This window comes from Meriones unguiculatus, chromosome 19 (assembly GCF_030254825.1).
Source record: "Meriones unguiculatus strain TT.TT164.6M chromosome 19, Bangor_MerUng_6.1, whole genome shotgun sequence".
In the NCBI taxonomy this organism is placed as follows: domain Eukaryota; kingdom Metazoa; phylum Chordata; class Mammalia; order Rodentia; family Muridae; genus Meriones; species Meriones unguiculatus.
In genome coordinates, this window is record NC_083366.1 from 15,319,049 (window position 1) to 15,343,115 (window position 24,067).

General features: G+C 43.6%; 1 protein-coding gene across 2 annotated transcripts; it reads left to right on the top strand.

The window, feature by feature from the left end:
• Positions 1 to 559: 559 nt before the first annotated feature.
• Phyh (phytanoyl-CoA 2-hydroxylase) lies at positions 560 to 23,112 on the top strand. Of its 2 annotated transcripts, XM_021643599.2 has the most exons (9): positions 860 to 1,208; positions 4,300 to 4,358; positions 6,559 to 6,669; positions 7,920 to 8,088; positions 8,965 to 9,046; positions 11,110 to 11,291; positions 13,243 to 13,392; positions 20,060 to 20,197; positions 22,667 to 23,112. In XM_021643599.2, the coding sequence occupies exons 1-9, from the start codon at positions 1,134 to 1,136 to the stop codon at positions 22,718 to 22,720; spliced, it is 1,020 nt and encodes a 339-aa protein (XP_021499274.1). In that variant the 5' UTR covers positions 860 to 1,133; the 3' UTR covers positions 22,721 to 23,112. The 2 variants fall into 2 exon arrangements, with proteins under 2 accessions (XP_060228577.1, XP_021499274.1); XM_060372594.1 differs by lacking the exons at positions 860 to 1,208; positions 4,300 to 4,358 and adding an exon at positions 560 to 616.
• Positions 23,113 to 24,067: the final 955 nt, after the last annotated feature.

The window sequence follows — 24,067 nt, forward strand, 5'->3', positions numbered from 1 at the left end:
TCCTGCCTTGACTTCCCTTAATGATGAATAGTGCTGTAGAAGCGGAAGCCAGAAGCTGAAGAAAGTCTTTCCTCCCCAACTAGTTTTTTGGTCATGGTCATTTATCACAACAATAGAAACCCTAGCTAAGACACAATCCAAGCCGTTAACTTTTTCTGTTGGCTAGCCACCCTCACGGTACCTACCCGTGTTGATCTTTCCCTTTTGCTACAGGTGACCTGAATTCAGACTAATTTCAGTCTTGGTGTCTTCCTTCTCCCTGCAGTTCCCAGGTGCCACCAGGTGAGGGCGGTAAATGGAAAGATTTAAGTCCGCCCTGCTTGAACTGTGGGCCACATAAGCTTGTCTCTCAGGACAGGGGTCGGGTTCCCACCAGGTTGCTCAGGGTGGACAAATGAGGTTAGGAGCTAGCAAAGGAATCAGCCGGCTAACAGGAGTCTAGTCCCAAAGGTCAAGGCCCAAAGGGCAGGCTAATGAACCAATCTCTGCCCCCTGAAAACAGGAAGTAGTTATTTGGCTACTTGCGTATCTCTCCTGGACTATGGCCTTGTCACCAAATCACCTAATGAAAGCATCTAAGAAGCAATAACTTGTTTATGAAGAAGCAATCTCGAAGGTAAAGAGACAGAGATTGAGATCATGTGTAGTGGCTGAATTTCAAAGAGCGTTCAGGAAAACAGTTTTTTAGCTACGTAAGAAATTTTACATATTATATTGGCGGGTGGGATAAGACAGCGGTTACGGGAGCGCGCCTGACCACGGGGTGGGAGGAGAGAATCAACTTCTGCAGAGATTGTTTTCTGATCTTCACAAACAAGGATGAATTCACCCTAAATGAACTGTCCCTTTTGAAGAGCACAGGTGGATTTAATTTTCGCTGGTTCGTATTGGGAGGAAGTGTCACCTAGGCTGGCTGCTTATGGATCAAAACCACAACGTTAAAGCGCGTGGCTCAGACCCTGGCTGGCCTCCGGTCTCTGGAAGAGCAGTTACTGGGACCTTCGGTGTGGGTGCCGCGGGGAGGACCCGCTGCGCCCTGCCCTAGGCCGGTCACTCCTCCTGCTGCCGGGGCGGGGCCTGGCGACGAGTTAAGTGCGGCCCAGGCCCCGCGGCCTCATCCGCCGGCCTCCGCCATGGACTGTCCGCGCGCCGGCCACAGGCTGCGGGTGGTTCTGGGACACCTCAGCGGACCCTCGGCCCCGGCGATTGTATCCTTTGGGCTGCGGGAGGGCTCAGGCTGGAAGAAGCGCCCCCGCGCCGGAGAGCCGCCGCGCCGCCGGCTCTGCCCTGTCCCCACTCCCCGGGGCACTCGGGAGGAGCCTGCACCCCCGTGGGCGGTGACCCCCCGCTGCCCCAGAGGCCCCCTGGCCAGGCGGGCGGTGGGCGCGTGACTCCCGGCCCGAGCGGCTGCTGTGCGCCCCCGCACCGCTTTGAGCCCGCTTACCACCGAGGCTTCTTGCTTCGTGTGAAAAAGAGAGGCGTAAAGCAAGAGGTGGCGACGTCTTCACCAAAAGGACTTTGCCGTTTTCGGCTGCCTTGGCGTTTTTCTGCCCTGTACCTGAAAAGGTCAAGGACAGTTGTCCTGTAAACAGAGTTTCAGAGCCGCTCGCTTGTGGCTAAGGCAGTCAGGAGGGGGCGCCAGTCGTCAGAAAGAGAAGGCGCGGGATCCAGGACTCTGCCTAGCAGGCAGAAGCCTCTCTCCACCCGTCCTCAGGGTCCCCTTCCCAGGGAGCTCTGTATGCTCTTTCAGGGCCCCAGGTCTCTCAGGTCTTCCAAGCTCTGCACCGGTTCCCGGAAAGATACTCGGTTCCCCTGCCGTGCCTAGTTCCTCAGTCTTCAAAAATGAGTGCCTGACCGAATGTGTGAGGAAGTCAGAGGTGCAGAAGAGACCAGAGTTAAGTCCATACGGATAAATGCTGGATAAATAACTGAGTCGAGAAGCGAAGTTTCATCCTCCAAATCCACTTTAAAAATCCCAGGTCTGGTGATAAATGCTTGTGGTCCTACCAGGAGATGCAGGCCTGAGCATCAAGCTGGCTTCATGACCGGCCAGCCTAATGGATAGGTAAAAGTGAGAGACAATGTCTCAAAAAGAAGAGCAAAAGCAAAGCAAAACAAAAAACTAAACCAAGGCTTACAAGCAGGTTCTCTCTCTCTCTCTCTCTCTCTCTCTCTCTCTCTCTCTCTCTCTCTCTCCCTCCCCCCCCCCCAGGAGGTAACAAACTGTAGGCGGCTCAATCCAGGGTTCTGGCCCTGGAAATTGCTAAAATCAGCTCTCTGGGATTTCCCCTTAGGCACTCAGATTACACCAGTTCTTGCTTCTTTCCTGGGCACCCGGCGTCTCTGAGGCTGATCCTAATGGCTGTGTTTGACCTTCCCTGTTGCTCAACTGCTGGGGGGTTGCTGTGTGCCAAATCTGCAGCCAATTTAAACTCTTGTCTGCTGGTTGATTGAGACAGACCATGATATCAGATGATGATTCGACTTCAGTTTACATTGAGAAACTGATGGGGAGAGATCCTGAGCAAGTGTGTTGATGTAAAACAGGAGCTAGACCTGCAGATTATGTGGGGGTGGAGTACCACAATCTGTTTCTTCTTGGCAATTGGACATGTGCTACATTTTGAGAAAGTCTGATGTACTGGTACTAGATATATTTGGAATGAAATTGCTGCAGTCTCTCGCTATTGTTTTGTAGTTGTTGTTGTTGTTGTTGTTTTGTTTGTTTTTTGTTTTGTTTAAGATAGACTCTTACTATGTAGCTCTTGCTGGCTGGAATTTGCTATAAAGACTAGGTTGGCCTAGAGTTCACAGATATCCACCTGCCTCTGCTCTCAAGTGCTGTCATTTACAATAGGCACCACCAAGCTCACCTAGGTACTGCCCTTCTAACTTGAGTCCATTTTCAATTTAAATTGCCAGATGTGGCTAGCAGCTGGTATTGACAGAGCTGGCCAAGAACTATAGTGAATTTATTACTTAAGTAGACATTGAAAGTTGTGACAGTGTCTTCCCAGCCTTAATTTGCTTCTAAGACATGTGAATTAGGGAATAAGGAATGTTTTTGTCCGGTGCTTGGCCCAAGTGGCCACCAAGTTTATCCCCCCCCCTCCGCTAGGCGTCCCACCCCCACCCCCCACAAGCAGCCAGCCAGGCTGGAGGACAGTAGCAAGAGGAGACCTGAACCCGCCGGCCAACGCAGTACCTCGAAGCACCCCGAAGTCACAAAAGTCATAAGGAATGTTTTGTATTTATATAATTGGCATTATACTGTAGTCAAAGCTTTCTGCATCCACTTTTCACTTAACCTCCCATCATGCATTCGACCTCATCAAACATTTCCCCAACAACCACGAAGTTGTAGAATCAATGGAAAGGAGCCAAGCAGACTGGCTTGGGGACTGAGGTCTGTATGTTCTTGTACCAATAAGGACAAGTTGGGAAAGTTGACCAAGAGTGTGAACCTGTTTGCCTCCAAGAAAACACACAGTAATTAATTAGTTATTAATTAACTATTCGGGCTCTTGATTGAACCCCTCTGGGACTGTTGCCAAGTCACATGAGAACATCAGCTAAGAAACAATAGACCGGTTGGCAACCGCCTTTAATCCCAGCAGAGGCTGAAGCAGGCCATCTCTGTGAGTTCAAGATCAGCCTGGTCTACAGAGCAAGTTACCAGTTCGTCAGAGCTACACCGTGGGATCCTGACTGAAAAGACAGAAGAGACAAAGAAAGAAAGAAAGCAAGAAGGAAATAGACCACATATAGCAGTCTATATTTCACACATCTATAATTTCACCTCTCAGGAAGCAGTAGATAGAGGCAGAAGGATCAGGAGTTCACATCAAATTCAAGGCCAGGACTTGTTTTATGACACTTTATGATACTATATGAAAGTCATAAAGCCAAAAGAAAAAAAAAAAAGGCACATTATGATCCCAGTATTCGGGAGGTTAAGGGCCAGAGGAGGCTGAGACCAGCTGCCCCATGAGAACTTCTAGGCCCAATCTTAGTTTCACAGCAAGATTTTATTTCAACAAGTGAATGAACAAAAATAAATGATAAACAGTTTATGTGAAGTGATACTGTGGGGTTGCTTGGTTCGCCTGACACAGGGTCTCACCGTGTAGACCTGACTGGCCATGGTGACAGTGAGAGGAAGCAACATCAGTACCAGTGGTGTTGCCTGTCCAAGGTCACGCAAACATTCCTTTCTCCATAGAAACAAGGCAGGAGGCTGGTGTTCGGCAAAGGGGTTGGCTCCTACGTTCTACCGTGTCTTTCTTAACTCCTACCCAGGTAGCCCATCCCATATCAGGGCAGGCTTCCCACGCCAGTGTCTATCCTCAACAATTCCAGTAAGTAGAACTCCTTTTCACCTGCCACTACACTCTGTACATGTTCTGGCTAGTTTGATGACAACTTGACACAAGCTGTAGTTATCTCCGAATCTTGATGGAGAAATGACTCCTTAATATTGGGCTGTAGGTAATCCTGTGGATCATTTTTTTGGTGACTGATGGTTGAAGGCCCAGTCCTTTGTGGACTGATGGTCCTGGATACTATAAGAAAACAGGCGGGGGGGGGGAGGCTAGAGATTAAGAGCACTGGCTGTTCTTCCAGTGGTCATGAGTTCAATTCCCAGCAACCATATGGTGGCTCACAACCATCTATAATGAGATCTGGCATGCAGGCACACATGCAGGCAGAATACTGTATAAATAATAAAGAAATAAATCTTTAAAAAAAGAAAAAAGAAAAAAGCAGGCTGATTAAGCCATGATGAGCAAGCCAGTAAGCAGCTCCCCTCCATGGCCTTTGTATTGGCTCTTGCCTCCACATTCCGTTCCTGCCCTGTTTGAGCTTCTTCCCTGAGTTCCTTCAATAATGAGCGGTGATCTGGAAGTATAAGTCAAATAAACTCTTCCCTTTCCTCTCCAACATGCTTTTGGTCATGGTGTTTCAGCTCAGCAATAGTAACCCTAACCAAGAGAGTATATAGAATCTTTCTAGTAGTCGCTGGCCTAGAATGTCTGTACTCTGTAAGCAGGAAACACGTGGCCTGCTGCCCATTAGAACTCACTGTAGAGACCAGAAAGTCTTCTAACTGGTACAGCTTTGAGGAACTTTGGAAAACCTAGCTTAGATTTTCTTTGTGTATTCTAATATCCAAAGGGGGGGGGGACCAACATGTAACCTTTGAAAACCCAGGCATCAAATGTCACATTTAGTTTACCTTCTATTTTGATTTTACTGACATATTGGGGAGTGGTACAGGGAAAGAGAGGGACTGGGAGAGAGAGACACAGAGACAGAGAGAGACCGAGAAACAAGGTCGATCTTGAGCTTAGGCTCCTTCTGCCTCAGCCTGCTGGGCAGCTGAGGCAACGAGAGCTTCACACCTGACATATGTATGGCCTTGTTTTAAAGGGGAAAGCCACAGCACCAGCCTTGGAGTGGGTTGGCAGGCCTGTGATTCTGCTTGTGTGGGTTTTGTTCCTTGGGTTGCTTCTGGGAATGCCCTCAGTAGGCAAGTTAAAATGTACGCTTTGGGTGTGGTACCTGCCTGGAATCCCAGAGTTTGCAAAGTCAGGAGGATATCAAGTTCAGGACCAGCCTATGCTATGAAGTGAGACCCTGTTAAAAAAAAAAAAAAAAATATATATATATATATATATATATATATATATATACTCTATTGACTTATCTTCCACTTGAAAAACAATGCTTATCTACTGTAGAAAAATTAAAATTCAGAATTTTGAATTATTTCTAAAAGCAACCATTGTTTTAAAACAAATTTTTTTTGCAACTACTCAGCCACTGAGCAACATCTCTGTGCCCCCCACCTCTCTCTCCCTCTTTTTCTTTCATTCTCCCCATCTCTCTCTGTTTTGTCTTATATCACTTCTATCATATTTTATCCTAACAAGTGTGCTCATAGTATTCCACCCTTCATTTTTAAAGATTTATTTATTATGTATAAAGTATACACACACACACACACACATATAATGTTCTGCCTGCATCCCAGAAGGGCACCAGATCTCATTATAGGTGGTTGTGAGCTACCATGTAGTTGCTGGGAATTGAACTCAGAACCTCTGGAAGAGCAGCCAATGCTCTTAACCTCTCTCCAGCCCTCTGCCCTTCATTATTAACATCCATTGCGTGACTATAATTGCTTGGTTAATATTTTTCCATTAATACACGTTTTTGGTGACTTAGGTAATGGTTTGGACTTAGCACTCATCAAACTTTTCTAGGTCACTTCACTAAAGCCATACAAATAGAAACATTGAACTGAAAAGTACAAATGTAGACAGGGTGTGGCGGCACACCCCTTTCGTCCTAGCACTCAGGAGGCAGAGGCAGGAAAATCTCTGTGAGTTCAAGGCTGGGCGGGTCGACCCAACAAGCTCCAGGCCAGTCAGAGCTCCATAGTGAGACCATGTTGCACCCTTCCCTGTGAATGTATTTCAGGTTCTTGGTATGCTGTCAACTTGTAATGTAAAATGGGGACTTACCTGGAGAATTTTTTGTTTTTCATTTTTTTAGGTATACTTTGGATAATAATGTCCTAAGCCTGGAGCAGAGACAATTTTATGAAGAAAATGGGTTTCTCGTTATTAAAAATCTGGTGTCTGATGAGGACATTCAACGTTTTCGGTATAATACTGCTATTTATGATTTCCCAAAGAAACATGTATTACATGAATGGAATGGTAATACATGTCAAATTGACTTCTGCGTGTTCAGAGTTTGTGTGTGTGAGAGAGAGAGATGTGTGTCTGGGATTGTTGTGTGTGAGTCCCAGCACAGGCATGTGGAGGTCAGCAGACCGCCTTGCAGCAAGCTCTCTCCTTCCTCTCTCGTGTCTGCCCTCCCGTCTTCACGCCAGAGAGCTTCCTGAAGTTCTTGTGGCGCTATGTACACCGCAAGTAGCTTCACACCGCCACGAGGGCCTGCCTTTGTGTGAGTTCTGGAGGTTCAAACCCATGCTTGTGTAGCAGGTGATCTACTCAGTGAACCTCCTCCCCACTCACATTCAGATGCCTTTTAACCATGGGATCTGTTGGGGAGTGTTTAGAAATACAGGTTCCGGAGCCAGACTCTCTGACTGGCATCTTAGTCCTACTCCTATGTTCTGTGGCAATCCGCACATGCCTCAGTATTCCCGTGTTTAAAATGGGGCGTTTTCATCCTACTGGTGTCTCAGTGTTGTTACTGCAACAAAATGCGGTAAAATAGATGGAGGACACTAGGGCCAGGGTTGCTAGAAGTGTTTGCTTTTCAGATTTGTTTTGCATTAGGGATGTTCAGCCTGTAACATCAAATACATTTCGCTGCCAAATCTGAAAGCTCCCTGAGTAATGACACGGTACAATAGCTGAAAAATTCCACACGTAGCCTCTTGCGACAGGTTCAAGCCAAAACAGAGGTACGCTAAACATCGTCCAGGAATGCCTTTAGGCCCTTGTTTCAGTTGTGACAGACACACAAGTAAAGTTTGTGTGTAGACCTGGATCCCATCTCCAGGATATCTCATGCATATGTAAATATTCCGAGTTGTTTTTTGTTTTGTTTTGTTTTGTTTTTAAATCTGAAATCCAAAACAGTCTGTTCCCAGGCATTACAGGTAAGGGATACTCAACCTCTGTTATTACAATGTCACGGAATTAAGAGGTACTTCCGGGCTGCAGAGCTGACCCAGGAAGTAAAGCGCTTGCTGTGTAAGCAGAAAGAGTTCTAATCTCTGGCACCCATGTAACAGCCATGAATGGCAGCACCGGAGAGAGGAGCACTCCACGACCGGCCAGTCTAGAGCTATCCCAGAATCTGCAAACCTCTCCACAGGCCAGGGCCGGTCAGGTATTTGGAGCCCACATAATGACATTCTTTGTAAATCTCATTTCTAGGGCCGAGTTTGAAAAGATCTGCAGAAAGGAGGTGAAACCACCAGGGATAGTGATCATGAGAGACGTGACCATTGCAAAACTGGACCACACACTAAGTGAGAACGTGGTTTCCAAGATCCAGGATTTCCAAGAAGACGAGGAGCTCTTTCGATACTGCACCCTCCCGGAGGTGAGAACCGGGCCTGCCTTCAGGCTGACGGGCCAGTAGTCTGCAAGGCTGCCTCCGGCGCCTGCTCAGTTTGCTCCAGATGGCCCTGCCCCTTTCCCCGTGGGCTTCCTAGCTGTGTGCCTCCACCCAGTTCCTTTCTGCAGAGGGTGCTGGGATGAGACTCCTCAGCGAAGGTGACAGCCCCACGCTGGCCATTGACAGCACCTGGCGGCATTGCTGCTTGTCATCATTGGGTTGCAGGGAGCTAATGGCTTCTAATGGGTTGATGTCCCCGATGCTACTAATGGGACCCAGAAATTTGCTAATGCACAGAGGAGCCCCAGGTCCAAAGAGAGAATTATCTCACCCCAAGCTATCCATGATTGGCAGACTTTCCTATGCATTGTGTTCATTGTTGACGCCAGAGTGTCAGCACTTACAAAGCTATGACTGTAATGGCTCTGGCCAGTAGAGGTATGAGATTAGGGTTTTGTTTGTACGTTTGTTTGCTTGCTTTGTTTTGTGTTTTTGTTTTTTTGGTGTTGCTGACCCAACTCAGGGCCTTGTATACCCTAGTCAAGTTGTCTGCCCCGACCCTTTTAGGTTCTGAAATATGTAGAGTGTTTCACTGGACCCAGTGTATATACAGTCATACACATAGCGCTAATGTACCCTCGAGTGTAACCCCGAGGTGCACTGCTAGCCCTGCATTTCTGTTGTCAACTTCCTGTTGTTGTTTTAGACCGGTCTTACTCTGTCTAACACTGACCCTGAACGCAAGACTCTTCCGCCTCGGCTTGTTCTGCCACCGTGGTTTTTCTGTAGATCATTGTATGCCATTTGCTTGTACTTCTGATTTCCTACGAAGTTAATTTTACTGCTTTTTTTATTCCTTAGATTCTGAAACATGTGGAGTGTTTCACTGGACCCAATATTATGGCTCTGCATGCAATGTTGATAAATAAACCTCCAGATTCTGGTAAAAAACTTGTATTTGTTTGACACAAAAGAAAAGTACTGTTAGATTAAATATGTAAAGCTGATGTTCAAACTCGGTCATATATACAACAATCAAGCTCTAGATGAAGGAATGTATATACTTTTATGTAACTTAAAACAACTTACAACAACACTGAAGAGTAACAGGGATTTTACATAGTAACTATAAGGGTATCGCTAATAGTCCTGTAAGCTGTGGAGCTTAGCAAACAATACTTTGTATATTATAAACGTCTCCCAGTCAATGTGTTTTTGTTTTGTTCTGTTCTGTTTTGGAGACAGGGTTTCTCTGTGTAGTCCTGGGTGTCCTGGAACTCACTGTGTACACCATGCTTTTCAAACTTGGAGATCCCCCTGCCTCCTTTTCCCCAGTGCTGGGATTAAAGGTGTGTGCCACCACTGCCCAGTGCATCTAAGTTTTTAAATTCATTTTTAACTATATGCATCTGTGTGTGCATATGTGCCCAGGTGCTGGCCCCTGTGCATGTGCTTCTGTGCACATGAGGGGTTGTGGATGTTGACAGTCTTGGTGGTCTCAGGAATGCTGTATATCTCCCTTGAGGCAGGATCTCCTGTTAGCCTGCAGCTTACCAATCAGGCCAGGTTGGATTCTCAGTGAGCCCTGAAGTCCTCCTGTTTCTGCCTCTTCTGTGATGGGATTACAAGTATGCACAATAATGTCTGACAGTTTTACATGGCTTCTGTTTTAGTTAGGGTTACTGTTGCTGTGCTGAAGCACAGGGACCAAACTTGGGGAGGAAAGGCTTTATTTGGCTTACACTTCCACATTACAGTTTGTCATCAAAGGAAGTCAGGACAGGGACTCAAGCAAGGCAGGCACCTGGAGGCAGGAGCTGATGCAGAGGCCGTGGAGGGGTGCTGCTAAGTGGCTTGCTCCTCATGGCTTACTCAGCCTGCTTTCTCATAGAACCCAGGACCAGCAACCCAGGGGATGGCCCCGCCCACAGTGAGCTGGGCCCTCTTCTGTTGATCACTCATTGAGAAAATGTCCTGCAGATGACTCTTCTGGAGGCTTTTTCCCAGTTGATGTTCCCTCCTTTCAAAAAACTCTAGCTTGTTCCAAGTTGGTGTAAACATAGCCAGTACAGGTGCTGAGGACTGGACTCAGGTCCTCATGCTTGCAAGGCAAACACTTTACCAACTAAGCCATCAAAAGCTCTCAGCTGTTCTTAGCTGTGGCGTCATGGACTCTGCATCCCTAACCTGAAAACATTATTACGAGTAACAAAATTAAAGCTATTATTATAAATCACGCTTGAGTCTTTAAAGTGTCTTGTGCTTGCTTACATGTATATTCAAAGAACTGTCTACACCAGACATGGAATCCAGGTGTGTGCATTTTAATAACTAGCCCCAGAGACTATACTGCACTTGGCTCTTGACCCGTACTGAGACATCCTTTTGTCAGCAGCAGAAATCATCCACGAGAGATGTTTGCCCTTTTCACTTTTCCTTCTAACAGCAGGACCAAAAACCACAATGTCACCATGTTTCTTCCTCTAAGACTAAGGGAGCAGATGGTTAGGGAACCAAAATCCCAGGCCAAAGCCAGGGAATGTGGCCATGACTGGATACACACTTCTCATCCCACTAAGGACAACTTCTGACACAACCTTCAGCCACATAAAAGGGGGGACTGGAACGTAGCTCTATATCATTTCCCTCACTTTCATTCATCCAGCTGGAGTGGGCTCCTTAGTGAATGCTTCCCTGTGACAAATCCCAAGCAGCACAGGAGTGAGGTGTGGCAGAGATGACGCTGTGTAACTGTGAGGAAGGAAGGCTCAGTGACCCTCCGGTGGGACCAGAAGAAAGCAGAAGATGCAGAGCCCTCATTGATACTTCAACTATTGCTTATCTCCTGAGACTGATTTTCTATCATGTTGTTTCATTTATTTGATTTTGGTAGATAGGTCAGTGTTCAGAATTATTATTATTTTTTTTTTAGTGTTCCAGATTTTCAGGCAAATGATAAAAGTCCAAGACTTCAGCAGTTTTTGTTGACAGTGGGTTCTGTTGCAGGCAAGAAGACATCCCGGCATCCCTTGCATCAGGATCTGCACTATTTCCCCATCCGGCCCAGTGACCGCATTGTGTGCGCCTGGACAGCCATGGAACACATTGACAGAAACAATGGTTGTCTGGTTGTGCTCCCAGGCACCCACAAAGGCACTCTGAAGCCACATGACTACCCCAAGTGGGAGGTAGGTCTGCGAAGTTGCTAAATCTGCGTGTGCATGAATGTGCGTCCATGTGTATGTGCACATTCATGTGTGTGCAGGGCTGTGTGTGTATGTGTGCATTTGTGTGTGTATACATCACGTGAATTCCTCAGGTGACTTCTATCTGTTTTAAATTAAATTTATTTATTAAATTTACATCTCAGTCACAGCCTCCTCCCTCCTCTCCTCCCAGTCCCACCTTCCCACACTCTGCCTTCTTTCCCCCATCCCCTTCTCCTCGGAAAAGGGGGGTCCTCCCCTGCAAACCCACCCCAGCACATCACATCAGGACTGCTTGCCAATGTGGGAGACCTGGGTACATGCCACATACGTTCTTTCACAAAAGCCAGTCATAAACATTTCAGCCCTATGCAAGTGTGATAAATGACAAGTTAGGAATACTCACCAATTGATAGTGGATCTCAGAGTGAAGAAGAGGCACAGTCTGTCAGCCATAAATGCAAGAACCAGTAGAGACACTAAAGCAGTGGTTCTCAACCTATGGGTCATGATGACTCCTTTGGGGTCAAATGACCCTTACATTGGAGAACACAGATAACCACATTATGATTCATAACAGTAGCGAAATTACAGTTATGAAGTTGCAGTGAGATGATCTTATGGTTGAGGTCACCACAACATGAGGAACTGTATTAAAGGGTCTCAGCGCTAGGAGGGTTGAGAACCACTGTTCTAGAGAGAGCTGATGACTGAGCTGAGAATTTTGGGACATGGTAGAGATTCCTTCTAGGAAAGAGGCATGGCGGTCAAGGGCAAGCACAGGGATGCTAAGGAGTAAGAAGAGCTGGGCCCTCACTGTACAGGTGGGCTGGAGGCTGCAGAGACACTGGAAAGATTAGCAGAGGGAAGACAGTCACAACTGGCTCTGGTTTGCTAGGGAACTTTCTCTTTTGTAGGCAGCGGGCAGAGCTTTTGTCTAAAGAAAAGTTTAGCATAATTGTCACAATGAAGTATACAGATCTTTGGTATATAATATGATCATTTTGGGCATGCACACACACTGGTCACTATATGCAAGAGAATCAAAATCTCTCCAGCCTGAGTGGTCCCTGGGCACCACATGGTGGAAGGAGAAAAATGAATCCCATAAGTTATCCTATGATTTCCACACATGTGTTGTGATAAGAGGGTCTCCTCTTCACACAGGAAATATATGTATGTATATAGTTTTCTATATAGAGAGATAGATATGCATGCTTTTTTTCTTTTAAGGTTAAGTAAGGGTTGATCCAAGGCACCAAGGCATCTGGAGGATTCCAGGCCAGCTTAGCTTAGATAGGTCCTCAGTCCACTGTAGATAACCTGGAAATGCTGGTTCTAACATCAGCAAAGGAAGCAGCAGCAGCAGTGGAAGGGAAGATAAAGCTCCAAAAGATAGTCTTTTGTCTTGTGCCCCCACATTCCTGCCTTTTCTCTAGTGCTGCCCCTACTCTGGAAAACTTTTCCTACATCAATTAAGGTAATCGGGAGGGGGAGTTCTTCGGATGAGGAAGGCTCCCTACTCGGGAGATTCTAAAACATAGCAAGTTAACATTAAAAGCAAGCATCACTCCTGTGTTAACCCCACCTGGCAGAGCTGGTCTGCATCAAGAGGATTTAATTCGCTGTTACTGGGCATGTGTGAATGTCAGAGGACAGGAGTTGGTCCTCTCCATCCACCATGGGTTCTGGATTGTCAGGCTTTTGTGGCAAGTACTTTTAACCAGTGAGCTGTCCTACCGGCCCAACATGGGACTTGTAAGAAACCGACATCTGAAAATAGCTTTTATATTAAAAAAAAAAAAAAAAAGAGAGTCTAATTCAGATAAGCTTTTGTTTGGGGGGAAGTTCAAGGACCCTTGTTTCCCCTGATGGACTGAAGTCTTGGTCATGGCACCTCAAATAGGAATGTGGCTTCTCTTATGTGTTCTAGGGAGGAGTTAACAAAATGTTCCATGGCATCCAAGACTACGAGAAAGACAGTCCTCGCATGCACCTGATTATGGAGAAGGGAGACACAGTTTTCTTCCATCCTCTGCTCATCCATGGATCCGGACGGAACAGAACACAAGGATTCCGCAAAGTATGTATTCAGATTGCTACATCTCCGAGGATGAGTGGGCTAGAACAAAGATTTCAAGATCTGTTAAGACAGCAGGACTTCTCCCTAAGGGACCAGTTTATTGACCAGGATACATATATATTCATTCTGTTAGGTAGGACACAAAATAACCTTAAGCCCAGAACCCTGTGGGCACTGAACCATGACCGTTCATGAAATTTCTTCTGAACAAAAGTGTCCTTTTCTGCTTGAGGCAAACGCAATGGCGGAATTACCAACGCAGTGTCATTTGGAATTCATTTTGTTCATTCTAAGCACGGCAGGAGGGAAGTTTATAATATCTTCACTACTGAGAAAAATAGTATTGATCCGAAACAATATTGAGTAGCGAACAGCACAGAGAAATCGGATCCAGCAGGCACTCCTGTCTTTTCACTCCTTAGTTTCAGAGCGCTGAAACCTTAATGCTTTCCTTCCTACATTAAAATTTTCCTCACAAATACCCCAACTTCTCAGTTCAACAAGTCCAGCAGATCTGCTAGTCCCACGGGCCTGAACTTCCCCGTGGGATCACAGTGGTCTCTACCAAATATCAAGACTCCTTTGGGACTAGGTGGGGCTTTCCGGTTTGTCACATGGTTCCCGCCACCCTTGCAGTTGTTTGAGCACAAAGATAAGGTGCCAGACTTACCTTCTATTTGCTTGTACTCCCACTGGGGTCTTGGGAGCTTTGAACTAGGCGGAGGGAGGTGGAGGAGCTGCCTTGGGGCAAAACTTAAGGGACTTCCCCCAGCAATCAAGCTAAATAATAAATTTTTTAAAGATTTATTTATTTTGTGTATGAGTGCTGTGTCTGCATGGACACCTGCATGCCAGAAGAGGGCATCAAATTCCAGTGTCGATGACTGTGAGCCACCATGTGGTTCCTGGGAATTAAACTCAGGACCTAGGGAAGAGCAGACAGTGCTCTTAACCGCTGAACCATCTCTTCAGCCCACCAAATAATATTTTAATGAATAAAACTCAAACAGCCATGCTGCTTACTATGCAAGTATGGGGTAGAAGCATTGTAATACAACTAATACAACATCTTGATACACTGAATTTGTACTTTTCTATATTTTTCTCGTGTCTTGAATATTCTAGAAAAATATTCAGCATTGTTTCATAATTTTGAATCATCTGGAATAAATATAGCAGTTTTTAATATGTAAAACAACTCTTTGCATATTGAGTCAGTAACTATATTAAGAGATTCAGGAAAATCTAATAATACCATAAGAATGGCATACAGCTCATATTTTTTAACTGAATCATAAAGCTTTGATCAATTTTACTTTTCTGATGTATGATCTGCTTTTTCTGATTTATTTCATCAGTACAGGATGTAGGGGCTCCCGAAATTGGTGTCCCTTTTACTATATGAGAGAGAATACAGTTAGTTCTTTTTATAAAGTGACGTCTCTTGCTTTTAGGATATTTGTTGTTAATCTCTCCCAATTTTTTTTTGCATGAAAAAATTTAATTAAAAAATGTCTTCAATTAAACCATAGCCAAACACGACTCTGCATACAAATACATATATCGCGTATAATTTTGTATTTGAATAACTAAGTAAACCAGACATATTAGCAACTGAATATTAACTGAATGCCATCTGAGAAGTTACAAAATGCTACCATTATGATCTGTCCAGTCACCTGAATTGAGAAGAATCATTTTGCATATGCGTATCAGAATGAAGAAATTGTTGGCACAGATGCATTGGAATTTTAAAATGTAATCAGTGTTTAATCAATTATTATTAATAATATACAATATTAATATTTAATACAACTATTACTATAAGTAATAATAGTAAATCAAATTTATAACTAGACACATGTTTTTAATGTATACTGGGATTTTAAAAACACATATTTCTGTTTCTACTATGCATGGAGAGTATGTCGTTTTTGTATACTTAACTTACTCTTCTTTCTTTCTTTCTTTTTTGCTTCCTTTCTTTCTTTCATTACTCAATTTACATCTTGGTTGTAGGCCCCTCCCTGCTCTCCTTCCAGTACCCCCCTCCTTCCAGCATCTTCCTTATTTTTCAGAGTAGCAGAGCCCTACCCACCCACCCCCGCTCATCTAGTCATGACGACTGTGTTTATCTTCTAAATTGTGGCATGGTGTGGCATGGTAAGGCAGTCCCATTAGGGGGAAGTGATCAAAAAGCAAACAATGGAGTCCATGTCAGAGACACACCCTCTTCCCCTTACCAGTGGCCCCACATGAAGCCTGAGCTTCCCATTAGCTATATATGTAGAAAACCTAGGTCCAATCCATGCATTGTCCTAGGTTGGTGCTTCAGACTCCACAGGCCCCTTTGGGCCCTGGTTAGTTGGCTCTGTTGGTCTTCTTGTGGAGCTCTGGTCATCTTTAGGTCCCTTTATCCTTCCCCCTACTTTTCCACTAGGCTGTCTATACTTCGCCCCATGTGAGTCTCAGTATCTGTTTTAAACCTTTGCTGGTGGAGCCTATGAGAGGATCCTGTCTGCAAGCATAGCAGAGTATTTTTGCTAGTGTTAGGGGTTGTCTTTCTTCCATGGGGTGGCTCTTAGGGTTGGGCCTGGCATTGGTTGGACATTCCCTCAATCTCTTCTCTATCTGTACTATCTTTGTCCCTGTAGGTCTTGTAGGCAGGGTAAGTTTTGGATTGAAGTTTTTGTGGATAAGTTGGTGTCCTCCTCTGTCCATTAGGAGTCTTGGCTAGTTAGTGGGTATCCTCTTCAGTCTCCATACTAGCCTCTGCTATTAGGAGTATCAGCTAGAGCCCCCCTCATAGCCTCCCAGAGTCTGATTCTGACTTAGGTCTCCAGCTTGTCACAGAGCTGCCACCACTCACTATTTCTCTTTTCTCTGCAGGCCTTCTGCCTTCTGCTTCCACTCTCCCCAGGTCTGAACTCTACCCTTATTTCTCTCTGTGCCCCCTCTTCTACCTTGTTCCCACTTTTCAGACACTACCTCTGTCTATTCTGTTTCCCCTTTTGAGTGAGATTTATGCATCCTTCCTTGGGCACTGTTTGTTACTTATCTTCTTGGGGTCTGTGTATTGTAGTATGTCTATTCTGTGCTATATGACTAAAATCTGCTTATAAGTGAGTACATACCATGAGTGTCTTTCTGGGTCTGTGTTATCTCACTCTAAATGATCTTTTCTAGTTCCATCCATTTGCTTGCAAATTTCATGATTTCCTTGTTTTTAATGTGTAAATGTACCACAGTTTCTTTATCCATTCTTCAGTTAAGAGACATCTAGGTTGTTTCCTGTCTCTGGCTATTACAAATAAAGGTGTTATGGACATAGTTGAGCAATTGTCCTTGTTGTGTGATCCATAATACAAGTATCTTCTGGGTGTATGCCCAGGAGTGATATAGCTGAATCTTGAGGTAGGGATATTCTCTGTTTTCTGAGAAAGTACCAGATTGATTTCCAAAGTGGTTGTAAAAGTTTGCACTTCCACCAGCCATGGAAGAGTGTTTCCCTTTTTCCACATCCTCACCAGCATGTGGTATCATTTGAATTCTCTCCCAAAAAAATTACTTCAAGCTCTTCATCTTCTGCCCATAATGAGGCAATTTCAGCATTAGTAAAAGGTTACCATAATTTCTGCTGGATCTATTCCTGCTAATTGATAAAGTCTCATTTTTCCTTTCAGAATCAATTCAGAAGCCTTTTCTACATAAGTCTTTAATTTTTTACTTTGTTTATGTGCTATAAATATTTATTCTGAGATACTATCTTCTCAGATCAAGGACACCGTTTCTGAATTATTTCTAATGACTGTTATATAAAATATTGACCCACAGTAGAACTTTTAGCATTCCTTGTAGTAAGACTTTCCAATGATATCTCTTTATTGGACAACTATTATTATAAGTAGGAATTGAAGAAGTAACCCTTTCCCTATCATGCTCATACAAAGGGATTGTGAAAACCCAATCTTTTAGATCAATTACTATCAAAAGCCATGATTTAGGTAGTAGAGAAGGCAATGGGATTCCAATTGTAAAGAGCCCATTGGCTGAATCATTTATGGCTCTTAGATTTGTTAATAGCCTCCATTTTCTTGTTTATTTTTTATAACAAACGGGCATTTCATGGGCTGGTAGATTCTTTAATGTGTTGAGCATGTGGGTGCTCCTGTAGCAGCTGTTCTAGTACCTGTAATTTTTCTTTTTCTCATAGGCAATTGTTCCACCCATGTAGGCTTGTCAGTTAACCAGTTTAAAAGTCGGGCAATTGCTACCCTGCTTATGGACAATTTGAACAGTCTGTGATTGTTCTTGGTAATACCTTGTAATACTTTTCTCAGAAGCATTTTTTATTTCATGGTTTGTTTTTGAGATTGGAAGAATGTTAATCAGTGTTTTCCATTGCTGGAATAAATCACATGCCCATAAATTCATGGCTGTATTGTTGTAGTACAATGATTACCGCACAAACCACTCAAACACCAATCTCAGTGAGATATGAAAGGTTTATTGAACATAACACCCCTAAGACTGACCATGACCAGGGACACAATCTGGGCTCAGGAGCCAGAATGTGATGTTAGTCTGTTTCTAAGGTAGCCCTTTTATAGGAAAAATTGTAACCAGGAGCAACCAGGAAATCAGGTGTAGGACCAGTTAAAGTATTTCCAAGTATATTGTATCTAAGGTAGTTAGACTAAACATTTCAAGCTGATTGGATAGGATATTAGGCTTAGGGACTTTCCAGTTCCCCACATTTCTGGGAGGAAGGAACTTAGCAGGGTATTGTGGTTTGGTTGAAGTAGAACATATGTCATTAATTCAAGCAGTACATTCAACAAGTATTGAATTGTAAGTAAAAGGCTAGTCTCAGGCAGGCAGAACCTGAGCACCTGAACTTAACTTCACCTTATGATCAAAATGGAGACTTAAAAATGAGATGGTTCTGTTTTGCTAAAGACAAAAAGCAGGTGTTAACAGAGGAGCCATAGTTATGCTAAGAACTAAAGTAGGTTTCAATGGAAGGGCTATAGATTTTAAGCAGGTTAAATAGATTACAACAATATTAAACACATTTAGTAATAATTTTCCTAATTGTTCTTCTGGGCCTATATACTTGAACCATCTTATGCTTTGCTTTACCTAAGATAAAGTTTCAATCCCTAGAAGCTGAATATTTATTGGCCTGAAGAGGCCAATCTAAATACCAAGATTTTGGTCAAATTATTGTTACATCTATTCCTATGTATACTAAACCTTTAATTTCAATGCCATTTATTTGTAGTTTTAGCTTTGGTCTCTGATCATTTATAGCAGTTTGCTAAAATACTTGTTTTTAATGTCATCTGAATTTTTTGTTTGAGCTGCTGATGCTGTTCTGTCCTTGATTACATCCAGAGCAGTGTTGTTTTTAATAACAGGCATTAAATCTTTTAATTGCTCTTTGGATGAGTCTCTCTAACTCTGACAGGGAATGATTGAATCAAATTTTATCTTGGTGCCTGTAGGAGGCCGCTAGGGCATCTTCTGATGGCAAAAGGTTACCCTTGTTGATCTGCATTCATTAATTCAATGCTGGCCTTTGCCATACTTCTGCATACTCCAGAAGCTTGGGGCCTTCTTTTTTGGATTATCTCTAGAAAAAAAAAACAAACATTGTTTCTAGGAGTGCCTTGCCTACAGTCTTTTTTCAAATGACCTTGCTTACCACAATTAAAAGTCTGACATTTTGATTTTTCTTAAAACTTTCAGAATTTACTCTCAGAGTAGCATCATAAACATAAGATCTAATAACAACTGTATTTCTAATCCATTCTTCTATGAGTGCTGATCTTGCCTTTAAAGGTCCTTTTGCATTCTAAATTAGCATTTTCATAAGCCAAAGATTCTTTTAGTATTTGTCTGACTTCTGAATCTGACACTATTCTATTTACAAGCAAGGAAGGAAGGAAGTCATTTAGCATTTCATTTTCTGCTTATTATCAAGCTATCTAAAGTAACATTATACAGGGTCCTAAGGCCTTGTATTATGGTATTCCCCACCCTTTCCTCTCTTTGAGGACTTCCTACATGACTTACCAAATCTGATGACGTCTCAGAGAGTCATCACAATGGTGTGATTTCTCTGCCCATACATACAGTTGTACTACATGTTGGAATGCCAAACGTTGTTTCTAACAAAATCTCATTTATTTGATTTCACCACTGAAGACTCTGGAGCCAGAGCCTGCTGGGTCAGAGAGGCAGAAAAAGTCTGAAAAAAAATCAAACCGAATGTCCCTCGTTTCTACTTCCTGTTTGTCTTTCTATCTGTCCTCTTCTTCCTCTTATTCTCTTTCTGGGACTCACAGGACAGAGGGAGAGAATCAACCCTTAAGAGTTGTCCTCTGACCTCCATGCAGATACACACACACACACACACACACACACACACACACACTTAAAAACTTAAAAATCTTTTGTAAATTCTTAGTTAGCCTCTAGTCTTGGAAGAGGAGCTAAGCTATGCGTGAAGAGACTGATTTAGGATACTATAGACTGTCTTTCAATTGAAAAAATCAAATCCACAGTGAAATATGGCCTTTTTTGGATGACTCTGACTGACTCAGGGGCATAATGGGATTAATAAATTACTCTTCTCCAGTAACAGTTTCTCCTTTCTGCACAGGCAATTTCCTGCCACTATGGCAGCTCTGATTGTAACTATATCAACGTGAAGGGCACCAGTCAAGAAAACATCGAGAAGGAAGTTACAGAGATAGCAGGGAAGAAATACATTGGACTCCAAAACAGCATTGACTTTAAGGTACCTGCATGAAATTACAAAGAAGGCTTCTCTTTCTTCAGATTTAATTTGAAAGCACACAGGCTTCTGTTTTGTGCTCACTTCCGAGCTGTTGCTGAGCCCAGTTAGAATGACATCATAGGGCCTTAGCTATGGATAGTCAATGTTGTTGCTAATCAATCCCCAGCAGTAGGCACATTCGCCTTTGAAAGCTAGTTTTACTTTCTTTGTCATCACAAATGCAGGTTTGGGATTCAAGGACACTGATTAGTGGTAACAGGGCAGGGGCAGGGGGAGGGCTTCTACAATAAGTCATATAGATGTCATGCTCCCACGCTGTCGCCACTCTAGACTATCTTGATTCTCCTCTTTGAACCTACAAAGGTGAGAATGTAGGATCTATATAATCATTTAATCTCAATTATGAAATCACCTTGAGCTAGTGGTGGATCACTAAGAGTTCCAAACCAGCCTGGAGAAAGAAAGAAAGAAAGAAAGAAAGAAAGAAAGAAAGAAAGAAAGAAAGAAAGAAAGAAAGAGAGAGAGAGAGAGAGAGAAAGAGAGAAAGAGGAGAGAAAGAGGAGAGAGAGAAAGAAAGAAAGAAAGAGAGAGACAGAAAGAGAGAGGGAAAGAGAAAGAGAGAGAGAAAGAAAGAAAGAGAGAGAGAAGGAGGGAGGGAGGGAGGAAGGGAGGAAGGAAGGAAGGAAGGAAGGAAGGAAGGAAGGAAGGAAGGAAGGAAAGAGAAACAGGAACGAAGGAAGGAAGAAAACACACAGGCAAGCAAGGAAGGAAGGAAGAAAAAAGAAAGGTAACGAAAGAGAAAAGAGAAGAAGAAATCACTTCGGATAATTAAAAACAAAAGCTACAAATATGTCCTAGGTCTGAATATACTCTGATATTTGCAGGCCCTAGAAATCCATACCTTTCATCACCCTCTGTCCCGGAGTTAAAATACCTCACACAGATAACAAGGTTGTAATGAACTCTCCTGGTGTAATGTTCCATATTTGCAGAGTTGGCCACTGAAATACTGTAAAATATTAAAAATATTTGGGTCTGGAGAGATGGCTCAGTAGTTAAGAATGAGAACTGCTTTGGCAGAGGACCTAAATTCACCCCATTACAGGCTTAAAATGGCTCCACCTTCAGCTTCACGGGGTCAAACACCTCTGACCTCTTTACGTACACTGAGCTGACATGCACATATTCATACATAGACACATCTATATCCTTGAAAATAAATTAAACATTTTAAAAAGCATATGTACTGACCATATACAGAAAATTTTTATCACTCTTGCCTTAAGCAGTAAAACAGGTATTTATATGACATTTGCATGGTATATGGTATAGGGAAGGCTATATACAGGCTCTGTGCAAATGCTGTGTCATTTCATACAAGAGACATGCAGTCCCATGGACTACGTTATCCAAGATGAGTCCTGGACTGGACATCATGCTTGAGGTTGGTCAAGGTTGTGCTAAACGAGACCTCTGGTGTTGACTTTTAACTGCTTGGTAATTTATAGTTCATCAGGTTTATTTCAAAGAACAATGTCAAGTCCCACTATGTAATTATTGCTAAGAGACAAAAACACTTTCATGTCACTCATATTCCTCACTAAACTCCAGTAGAACAGTCAAAATAAATAGCTCCATACCATTCCTTTTGAATGTTAGTGGTTGATCTAAGTGGCGGAATTAGGTTTTAGAGCTGACCTAATTCATTCTTTCCACCATACCTTATGGCTTGCTCAAAAGGTAAGCAATAAGAAAAGATAAGTTGCATTATTTGGAATAAAAAGGAACTGGGCATGGTAGCTAACTCCTGTGGCTGCAGTACTCTGGAAGCAGGAGACTGTTGCAAGTTCAGAGCCAGCCTGGGCTACAGAGTCAGCCTAGGCTGACCTGGGCTAAACAGTAGACCCTATCTCAAAAATAAAACCCAGGCCAGCAAGGAGACTCAGAAAGTAAAGGTACTTCCACCAAGTCTAAGGACCTGAGTTCAACCCCCACTACACACAGGGTGGAAGGAAAGAACCAACTTCATAAGTTGTCCTCTGACCTGAACACGTACACTGACGCACACACGTACAAATAAAAATAAAATGGAAGAAACAAAATTTAAAAGCAAACTAGTAACTCGTGACATCTTTTTCCACTATTATAATCTAGTCTTGAGTAGAATCCTCAACATTCTTCAGGCAGGTGGCATCAAGGGCCACAAGAAAGAGAGCTGGTAAACAGTTTGTACGCGGCCAAGCATTGTGTGGGCCTAGTTGCATCACTGCCATCACTGCCTGTGTCAGATCCGGCAGGGCTGGTAGCTGGGAACCTATTACTTAGCATGGCGGCAACTACTGGCAGGTAGAGTAATCGGAGCCCCAGAACTAATCACCATAGCTAACCATCTATAGAGGCTTCAACCCTTTTTTCTCATGGAGAACAGGGCAATGGAAGTGTCCCACAGACTGTTTGATATCATTTCAGGATACTTGGATGTTTCGAGCCCGACTTGTAAAAGGAAAAAGAATAAACCTTTGAAATAGCCCTTCAAGAGTGAAGCATGGTGATGCGTTCCCATAATCCCAACACTGAAGAGGCTGAAATGGGAGCATCAACATCAAGAGTTCAAGTACAGCCTGGGCTACATAGCAAGATTCTATTCCTGCCCCATGAACAAAACAAAATGAATTAGCTCTTCATTGTGATTTTTAAAAAGGAAACAATCAAAGCAAAGCAAGATGTCTAAGGAAAATGTTTTCTTTCTGAGATGATAGCATCTTTTCTACCACCTGTTAACAAAATCAAGACACATGTACGGGGACTGACTTAATTGCATGGCTTTAATTCTGCAGTTCTTTCATGGAATGAAACGTTACTGTTTTCAGAAAAACTCACTTGGGGTCTAATAAAGGTGACTGAGTGTAATGTAAGCATATCCAGTCAATTTCTCTCGTTCCGCAGCACTCCACCGTAGCAGAAATGATTTCTTGCAAGTTCAGTCTGCATCAAGTTGTACATCCCTCCCCTCATGAGCCTACCTCCTCCCGGTTTCATCTCATAGAGGATTTTGTTCTCATTTAGAACATACAGTGAATACTCACAGCTACTGGTGGGCAGAAGGAGAGCACTGTGGAGGCAAATAAAGGTTGAACCTCATTTTCTCACACATGTGTCCTTGCAAGACGTCAACCTGACACCTTCCACAAAACACAGACTGTTCATGCCTGGTGCTTTTCTTTGATGCCTAGAGTGAAGATAAGGGTGCGGTATTTTCTGTTGGGGTGTTGGGGAGGGCAACTGAAAACCTACCTGTGTGAGTGAACCCTCCTCCCTCTTTCAAACACAGGGCTTTCGGGATCCTTCAGTTTCTGTTAGTGTTGGAGCTTGGACTCTGGTGACTGCCGAGTCCTTATTCCTCACCAGGTGAGGGCAGCAGGGAGATGTCCTCCTTAGGTTTCAAAATTTTAGTCAGGGCTTTGGTAAGGAAAAAAGAGCAAGCTCCTTTCTTGAGATTCTGCTGAACACCAGTTTTCCTGAATTCAGTACTTCGTTCTTATCAGTTTCTTTGTCAAGATAACGCCCCCCCTAAACACACACACACACACACACACACACACACTTTAAGCCTAGCTTCAGTGAGCCCAGACCTGAGGGTGTGCTATGCAAATGCTCTACCACTGAGCTACATCCTGAGCCCTTCATTTTTGTTTATTTTAGATAGGGTCCTTGCTACCTAGTTCCCCAGATGGCTTGGAACTATGTAGCCCAGGCTGGTCTTGAACTTGATCCTTACAATTGCAGTGCAACTTTACCCATCAAGCCCTATCTACCAAGACTTCACCAAACTCCCAAATTTGCTTTGTTTCTTATTTATCTGCATGTCTT

What these genes read in the sequence shown, in the direction of transcription:
- Phyh (XM_021643599.2), top strand. Translation starts at nt 1,134, where the DNA reads ATGGACTGTCCGCGCGCCGGCCACAGGCTGCGGGTGGTTCTGGGACAC. An exon ending in AAATAAACCTCCAGATTCTG is followed by an intron (nt 9,047 to 11,109) that starts GTAAAAAACTTG and finishes GTTCTGTTGCAG; the next exon opens with GCAAGAAGACATCCCGGCAT. An exon ending in ATGACTACCCCAAGTGGGAG is followed by an intron (nt 11,292 to 13,242) that starts GTAGGTCTGCGA and finishes TATGTGTTCTAG; the next exon opens with GGAGGAGTTAACAAAATGTT.